This window comes from Carassius gibelio, chromosome B6, assembly GCF_023724105.1.
Source record: "Carassius gibelio isolate Cgi1373 ecotype wild population from Czech Republic chromosome B6, carGib1.2-hapl.c, whole genome shotgun sequence".
Lineage (NCBI taxonomy): Eukaryota > Metazoa > Chordata > Actinopteri > Cypriniformes > Cyprinidae > Carassius > Carassius gibelio.
Window position 1 is genome coordinate 12,569,884 of NC_068401.1, and position 9,610 is coordinate 12,579,493.

The 9,610-nt window shown below is 38.0% G+C and overlaps 1 protein-coding gene across 1 annotated transcript; it reads left to right on the forward strand.

The window, feature by feature from the left end:
• Nucleotides 1-5,677: 5,677 nt before the first annotated feature.
• Nucleotides 5,678-7,470, forward strand: LOC127959061 (forkhead box protein D3-like). Its single transcript, XM_052558051.1, has one exon. It carries the CDS (start codon nt 5,909-5,911, stop codon nt 7,025-7,027), a length of 1,119 nt encoding a protein of 372 aa, XP_052414011.1. The 5' UTR covers nt 5,678-5,908; the 3' UTR covers nt 7,028-7,470.
• Nucleotides 7,471-9,610: the final 2,140 nt, after the last annotated feature.

Sequence of the window (9,610 nt, forward strand, 5' to 3'; positions counted from 1 at the left end):
CCCAGAAGACGATAAATTATCTAACTTTGAGATGAGGGCGACAAGCAGATCTCTTTCATTTGCTGGCAAGAGATGTGCAGGGGATAATTGAATGGACCGTTCTCTGGTGAGAAAAAGAAAGTACACTTGTTATCTTGTGAACTCTCAACATATAAAATAGGAATCTAGTGAATGTCAGCATGAAAGATGGAATTAACAAGAGATCATTTTATTGTTCTGGAAGGTCATTAGGCTGCCAACTGGGTAATTATGGAAATGCTCTGAATGTTTTCCGCCTTCCGTTATAGTATCTGAGACCCTTCAATCAGCTCATCACGTGGGAAAGTTCAGCCATAACTGCAAGTGTACCAGCAAAATCAAATTAGCCAAAGATATTTCATTAGTATTTATAGCCGGAGGCATTTGTTGAAGAGAGAAGTTGTGAGACTCAAATGGAAGAATTATTAGCTAATGACAAGGCCCATATAGCCCACCTAAGACATACACTTGAGTAGACTTAATGAATTGAAGCCATTGATTGCATCGACTCTGAACGTTTATTCGTGTTGGGAACATCATAATAAAACTCATTTCAATCATTTATCATGATACAATTCATAATGTCATCAAAATCTGTATATTGGAGCAACATCAGAAAGACATTCGTTTTTTAAAAAAAATCTATAAAAACTGAACATGAATACATTTATAAATAAATAAATTGTAATATTAATAAATTATTTTAAAAAATCTCAAATTGAAAAGATAAGCTTGACTGAAAATAAAAGTAAAGCCAAACTGATGGAAAAGTGATAACATGCAGTGATGAGTCCAGCACTTTTTATTTTTCTTTGAATTGAATGAGCTACTAACATTCAAATAGTAGGCTAATAACAGAAATTGCCTCCGCTAACAATAGAACCAGATATGTTGATACTGGCCTCAAGGTAAACTATTTTTACACTATGCCGATTTTATGATGTGAGAAATTGATTATTTTTACTACAGATAGAAAAGGGAATAGTAAATGAGTACAGCGATAACATGCAACATCAGTACAGCCAATTATATCGAATTACCCACGCGAGATTATAGAGGAGCTCCCCACAGTTATTAATATGTGTCTTTGAAGAGTCCCATATGACCCCACACTCAATAACTCAACCGCAGATTCTGACTGAATAACAAGCATTAAGGTAATTAGCTCTAAAGCTGGGGAAAGTGACTGAAGCATCACTAGTAAATCTAACTGATTGAGAACAGGGGTTAGGAAGATAACACGTATAACAAATACATTTAACACGTACAACAAATTAATTATAATCATTATTTTATCAAAGATCAAGTTGTTTACCTAGCCTGTAGTGCAGACACAATCTTTTTATTAAATGCCCCCAACAAGGGCAAGCTTTTTTCTTTTTTTTAGAAAATGCCTAATGAAAAGTTAAGTCAGCCGATTTAAAACCACTCCAATTTTTATGTTAAAAGGGCTTATATTTATACAACATAAAATATAGCATAATCGATCCAATGGCAACTGGTAATACTTAAGTCGTAAATTAAACGTGTATGTTCCTCTCAGTGAGAGCAGAATAGGCTTATCAAAAAGAAAGTATACAACTAGACGTAAAAAAGAGGGATGCTGGATGAACTTGCGTTACGCAGGAAGTTCGTACCAGTAAGTTTAGACAAAACCCAAATAACACTCTCTCGTCGTGCTAATGTGCTACTTTAGTCTTCATCTAAATAACAATGAAACGTACAAACCGAGTAACATCACACATGCTTAACTACTCGTTTTGACATGTTAATCTGGCTGAAGGCGTCATTTTTGCACCCATCCTCGACATCATGAACCAAATACAACCAAATCAAACATAGAGCGATATTAAAAGACAATTTTGTAAAATGAACTAAAAATCTATACCATACGTTCATAAGGGTTTAGCAAAAAAATTAAATCGGAATACATGCTTGACTATGCTTCATCTAAAATGACAAACAAGCAGAAATGTAAGGTAATGGAGTTTTTATAGCAGAGATTGACCGTACTGATAGACAACAGTCTTTAAAACAATTAACACCAGAATTTATTTTGAGAAAATGAGTTAGGATTTTGTGGTAGTTAGCCTACTTACACAAGTGCAGCCTGTTTAATTCTACTTCCAGCTAGGAAAGAGAGGGGAGGAAAAAAAACACAATCTTAAGGACAATAAAATAAACAGTATTCATTACACGATACATTTAAATTCATTAAGACATTTGATGGAACTCTGTATTTTGTGTGGAACAACATTTGTTCAGGAAATGTATTTAAATGAGGAAATTAAACATTTTACAGCACAAATAATTCATCCAACAGCTCTGGGTAAAATACAAACAGAGTGTGAATATAAAATAAAAATAAATCCATGTTTATTTTCAAAAGCATAGCCCTGATTGTTTTGGCGCCCTCTTTTTTTATTCAGGGATGATAGCTTAAATCTCAGTTATTCGTTCATAGTTCATGTGTCGAACAGTGTTTTGATACCGGTGTCATTTATTATTTTGTATAGCCTACCTACGGAACTATGTTATGTTCAGCTGAATTTGCGGAGCAGAACACTGATTTTCCGGTTTGGCCGTAATGGTATGGAGCCTGCAGGATGATACTACGAAGGGGACGGTTAAAAATGAGCTGGATCATATTGTTTGACAGAAAGTTGCAGGTTGATAGAGTGGATTCTTCAAGAGGATGAAAATGGTGAATTCAGAGAGAAAAACGGAGATCCTGCCTTCTGGTGGGTATAGCCTTGGGGAATCACGGTGTCGACCGTAGAAAATCTAATTAAGGATTGCATTTAAATGAAAAGTCATTTTTTAACCAAAGTATGACGTGGACACTTCCCTTTCTAGATGAGAGGAAGAGTTTTCCAGCAAATGGCTCCTTTTTATTAAATCTGACATGCTGATAATGCGGAGTTGATGTAAAATAATTGGCACAATAACCGTAATTAAAAGCGCACTAACAAAGCCATTAATTTATTACAGTTGTACAAGCTTGCACCAACTGTGCTTACATAATAAAATGACTCGTTTTTACAAGACCAGTTTTGCAAAAGATAAGACGCTTGCAAAAAACGAAGTACAGAATCTTTGTTTAGTTTATTATTATTACTCTTATAAAAATACAGCCTATACATTACACATGTTAATAACCGAACAGTGTAATTTGCTGTGTATACAAGCAGCATGTTAAATCAAACACCCAGACTATCAATTCAGATAAAGAACGACTCAAGTACTGATAATGGACATTTTACAAAAATAAATAAATAAATGTAAACGATTTAAAACAATATCGACAATAATTATAAATGATATATATATATATATATATATTTAATAAGATCTTGCAATGTTCTATTCATTAATGTAATAAGTAGCCTATGTAAGCCCGTGCAGCATTAATATACCCTTCAAATGCGAAGCATCCTCCTAGTTCAAGTTCAGTTTTCATCTGGGTTACATCCTTTCCTCTGCAGATCCCCTCTCCCCTGAATGGACACATTTCCCATTACGCCCTTCAATTTTCCCCCTCTATCTCTTTTATTTCAGCGATTTAATTAGGCATAAATTCGATCCTGCTTTGCTATTTGTGAGCTATTTGTTTCTGACCTTGCTGGGTAATCACATTCAGCCACTGTATCCGCACCGTCACCTGCTATGCCTGCGTCTCCTAATAGGTTCATGCTGGAAAGAGTTAGCTTATTATTCTAAAAGGTTTTGTCGGGTTAAGCCGTGCATGTGTGCTTAAATGTACATTTCATTAACAAACTGCGAAGGTATAAAGCCGGATTTATGGAGCTTCAAAAGATCACAGAGAGGACGAATTTGATCTCCTTTTGGGCGATATCTTTCAGTGCGCACTGACTCGAGATATATGGTCTTTTACATTTTAAGCCGCTGACAAAATCCTTCATTACTCTGCAACATGCAGCGCTAGAACGCACGCGAACAACCGCCTGGATGCATGCTTTTATATTTAGAATTAAACAACAGCATAGACACATTTACGATCTAAAGCAATAAAGCAGCAAATGTTTGGAGTTTGTAGAACTGACTCCTATAATATCCCTCAAAATTTTTACCTACTAATGTAACTAAGACGCGGAAAAACTATTCAAAAGCAAATATTTGCTTTAGGCAGCGTTGAAGGTGCGTCGGCTTGATCCTCGAAGTAGCCAGCGTTGATAACGGGACATCACACGAGCCACTGTCTGCTTGCCTGAGCTCTTCAATGCTATTAATAACGACACGATTCAATTAATCTCATTCATTCACCATGCGAAAACACCTTCAAAGATGTAGCACAAGCAAGCGTTCCTCGGAGAATTGTAAGGATGGTAAACAGGCTAAATGCAAAGGTCGTGGCCTATTTGCACATTTAATGTCATGCAACAAAAAAAGTACTGAAAATATAATACAACCCCTATTTATTAAACCTCCTAAATATACTGTATACCAAAAACAGTATATAATTATTTTATATCAACTAATAATTAAATAACATATTATTATTATTGACAATAATTTAACAATAATTATTTGGTTTAGTATTGGGCTAGAAACAAATTTGGCTATTTTGAAAGCGATGAAATAGAGATTCCCTGAAGACATACTGAGCTTAATAATTTTCTTTTACGAAATTGATATAGCCATTTTGTAAACTAATAGAATGGTGGTGAGAATAATTGAATCGAGCGTAAATTACATCAGCCTTTATTTTCATTACAGCTAGGCAGATATTCCTAGATCGATAATACGTTATATTGTATTACGTGGTGTGCGCGCATCAGCAAAAACGGCACGATCACGTCAGTGTTTAATCTATGAATTATTAGGCATCCAAGTACAAACCACAAATAAAACTGTAACCGTGCAGTTCCCATGAAGCACACCGAGAAGCGTTTTCTCACACGATCCAGGAAATGTTAAGAGTTTACATATTCCCTCTCCGCTTTCTTTTTCTTGGGAATATCCCACATGCGTCGCTCACCTGTGCGTGTGAATGGCTCCTATGCATTGACCCGCGCGCTCATTTCCTATTTAATTCATATGTTAACAAGAGCAATGATGAGGGTCGTTAGCACCTCTACAAAGATCTTTATATAGAGATTTCCATTGTTTTTGTACTTATTTCACACGTAACAAAATCAGCGCTGCTACGTCTACAGAAACACTCAAGTGTAGGCCAAGTCGTTGTTTTTGTTGTTTTTCCCCAACAACGGAATTCTACTAAATAAATATTATAAAGGTACAGTAAAACTCCTCGCTTAATCATGCAGTATTATGAGCACACAATATAAATGACAAGAGATTCAATTAACTTAGCTGTAGACGTTTTCGTTCAGCAGCTTTCAATATAATTGGCCTAAGAAAAGTTAAGTTTGCGTTTAGCGCGGGCGAGTGAATGCACTTCAGCTCTGGAGATGATTTCAATCACGCAGACCGATTTTCTCCCCTCCGCCACCGCTAAATGGTCTATGACGGACGAACAGAGGCGATGTTACTGTTGTTCCCTTTGTTGACAAATCCATGAAACAACTTCAGCTCAGCGGTATAACAGCACGACCTCTGACGTCGGCGGGTCACGTGACGCGGCTGATAGTATATCTTTAAGTGAAAAGTAATCTATCAGACAGTCCTTAAAGCCTGCTTTTCAAAGCACGTGTCATCTTGACTCCTCGGTCCAAAACCACGCTTAAGTTTCTAGGAAATACAGCGGGAAGGAGACAAGGTGTAAAGAAGCCTTTGGACTGGAGAAATATTTTCTAAAGCTTAAGTTTTCCTGGCAGGCCGGGACTGACCTGCATTTATAGCCACCGGTCGTCATCTGATCTGACCGCTGCTCTTACCTTGGGTTGCTCCAGAAGTAAAGTGAGCGGTGATGACCCTGTCTGGAGGCACCAGTGCCAGCAACATGTCCGGTCAGACCGTGCTCACAGCTGACGATGTGGATATCGACGTAGTCGGGGAGGGCGACGAGGGGATGGAGCGGGACAGTGACTGCGAGAGTCAGTGCATGCAAGACCGGGGAGATGAGGTGGAGGAGATCGAGGTGAAGGAGCGCAGCGACAGTCCGTGCGAGAGCGCCGGCGAGGGAGAGTCCAAGGGGGATGCTCAGGAGAGCTCCACCGGTCCCATGCAAAGCAAGCCCAAGAACAGCCTGGTGAAGCCGCCCTACTCCTACATCGCCCTCATCACCATGGCCATCCTCCAGAGCCCGCAGAAGAAGTTGACTCTCAGCGGTATCTGCGAGTTCATCAGCAACCGCTTCCCTTATTACCGAGAGAAGTTCCCGGCCTGGCAAAACTCCATTCGCCATAACTTGTCCCTCAACGACTGCTTCGTCAAGATCCCACGGGAACCGGGCAACCCGGGCAAAGGCAACTACTGGACCCTCGACCCCCAGTCGGAAGATATGTTCGACAACGGCAGCTTTCTGAGGAGGAGGAAACGCTTCAAGAGACACCAGCCGGACATTCTCAGGGACCAGACCGCCCTCATGATGCAGAGTTTTGGGGCGTACAGTATTGGGAATCCCTACGGTCGCCACTACGGAATTCACCCGGCCGCTTACTCGCACCCTGCAGCCGCTCTGCAGTACCCGTACATTCCCCCGGTGGGTCCGATGCTCCCTCCGGCTGTGCCTCTCTTGTCCTCCGCAGAACTGAACAGAAAAGCATTTAACTCTCAACTAAGTCCAAGTCTCCAGTTACAACTGAACAGCCTGAGTACCGCGTCGATCATCAAATCCGAGCCGTCCAGTCGACCATCGTTCAGCATAGAAAATATTATCGGGGTCTCCAGCAGCTCCACGAGCGCACAGACTTTCCTGCGGCCGCCAGTGACGGTGCAGTCCGCTTTACTGAGCGCACAGTCTCTGTCCTTATCCCGGACATCAGCTGCCATCGCGCCCATTCTCAGCGTCCCGTCAAATATCATCTCCGGACAATTTTTACCGACAGCAGCCACAGCAGCGGTATCTAAATGGCCTTCTCAATGATAATCAAACTATTTTTTTAGACATATATATTTTAAAGACGATACAGCACGAGCTATAGGCAGCACTGGACAATTCGTCCGCCCCAATGTAGCCATGTAAAGACTTTTTGAGAAAAAAAAAAATCATAATCAAAAAGGAATGCTTTCAGTACAGGTAATGTTTGTAAATATTTGTACAAATAAATTAATTTACATGTTTTTTTTCCCCATTTCATTTCGTTGTTTAAATTTATAGCTGAGTGAGCCTTTTTTTCCCCATTCTGAAAGACGTGGTTTCAAGAACGATGTTTTTTTTTTCTTTGTTTTCCAATACGAAATATAAACTGTTCTTATTGAAAGACTGAAGAAGTATGTTTATAAAATTTAAATATATGTATTCTATGTAGCTATATTGTGTTGTAAATCAACTTCATTTGTTAATAAATATGAAAACAATCCAATGCATCTCAGGCACCAGTGACTTTATTAAATCAGTATGATTTCTAAAATTACAGGAATGTAACCGATACATAATATTATATTAATATAAATATTAATAATATTGTGTGTTTAAGTATATGTCACTAAATTTAGCATTTTCATTTTCATCAAACAAATATTTTCAGATGTGAGTGTTATAGGCACTGAAAACAAATGATACCCCTTTATTAGCCTATAATTTTACATTTGCGATTAAGTCATTTTGGAATGGTGTGGCTATTACGCTATTTCAGCGGTCCTTTTTAAAATTAATAATAGAATAGTTTAATTAAAAATGTTATTTAAAAAAATAGGCCTACATATATACAACTCTAGGCAAAAATTTTAACGCATCGGCATCTGTTTCAGGCTGAAAACAACCACCACAAACAGTTTTACCCAGCCGTCCTTTAACTTTGCATTAAAGAAAACCTTCTATACAGAAATAATAAACTAACAATTACTACGATCAGATTATTAATTATACATTAAACTAAGCCTACTTAATCCCACCCTTTCGACAATGTAGGTTACAAAAATATCAACATTCTTTCCAAATAAAAAGGTCAATAGCCGTCGAGAAGCTGCAGTATCCATTTACAAGTGAACATGAAGTGCGACCTAAAAATGTTTGGGAAGTTGTTCTTATTAAAGCAACACTCTTTCACAGTTGTGTCTAGTTAATCAGTTCTACTCAAACAGCAAATGGTAGATGGTGTGTGGCGCACAAGAGTTAGGGCTATATTTAAATGATACCCATGGGAAAAGGAGCCGCTTCTTGAATTCACTTTCAGGCTAAAGACGCTGCTGAGACTGACCTTCTGAAAGCCAATAACAGGGCCTTCCACAACTGTCTCCGTATTCCTTAAAACGGGATAAATGGTTGGAAGCACATTGTTCTGATGCCTTTCTGTCAGTGGACTTCGACAGCATATTAAGTAATTTATTGCTGCATTTCGCTGTTAAAAATAAAACCTTATTAAAATTAGCCCAAATTAGGTCGTTGCTAGTGTGTTTTTCTCTCAATGGTTATGATATGGTTAACAGATTTGTAGCCCAATCGCGCTCATATATATATATATATATATATATATAAAAAGGTATGCAAAAGCTATCCCTGCTTCTGATTGATCTATAATGTATGTATCACGTTTTCATCGAATAGTTGGGCATTTAAAAAATATATAAGCTATTCATGTTGGCTTAATAAAATATTTTAAAAGCACAGCATCCGACAAGAAGTTTATAAAAATAAACCGAGATGATGATTAAGAAAATAAATCAAACTAAACAAAACTAAAATAGCCTAATTTAATAGCTTACTACTGCATATCATGATGATGATGATGATGGTGATGTCTTAAGTGCTATCACTAGATGGCGTTTACAGGAATAAATCATATAAATGAAACGACTGCTTTTGCTAATAGGTGCAACATTTCGATGCATCTACAGTAACCGCGGTCCAATCTCTAAAATAAACGTGTTTCTTTGCATCTGTCGCGACGATAATGAACGCGCACGTGGAGCTGTTAGATGCTATTTGTTTTGGACTAGAGATACTGTGAAATTGTTTAGATTCAACGGGTTTTAATGAGGGATCTATTTCTAGGGCGGCTGGTGGGAAAGAGCTGACTCTTTAACGAGTGCAAGGTTATAACACATCCTGCTTTTTGCCTGGTCGTGAGCCTCGGATAGGCCCATTTACTATACAAAAAATAAAATAAAATAAAAATAATAATAAAATAATAATAATGAATAAAAGAGAAGCTAAGATAAAAAGATTTAAAAATAAAACATCAGTGATCATTTAACTGTTAATAAGAACAGTTTCAGCAACAGTATCTCGAGAATTTAGCTTGGCTGCATGTTTATCCATTTACGCGTAACATTTAACAGACCTAAAACGTTTAACAACAACTGTTTTGGGAGCTTTCTATTTTTATTGGCGTGTGAAATACAAAGGAAAACCCCTTGCTGAGCATTTTGAAAGTGACAAGTGGTCGGAAGCATTTTGGGGTAAAGTAAACAACGCTTTGACCTTTGAGGATCCACCTGCTCTCCGCGCTACACACAGGTGTAGAGTCTCCGTGTTCCCAGCACCATCCAATGCTTTACTCTAATA

What these genes read in the sequence shown, in the direction of transcription:
- LOC127959061 (XM_052558051.1), top strand. Translation starts at nt 5,909, where the DNA reads ATGACCCTGTCTGGAGGCACCAGTGCCAGCAACATGTCCGGTCAGACC.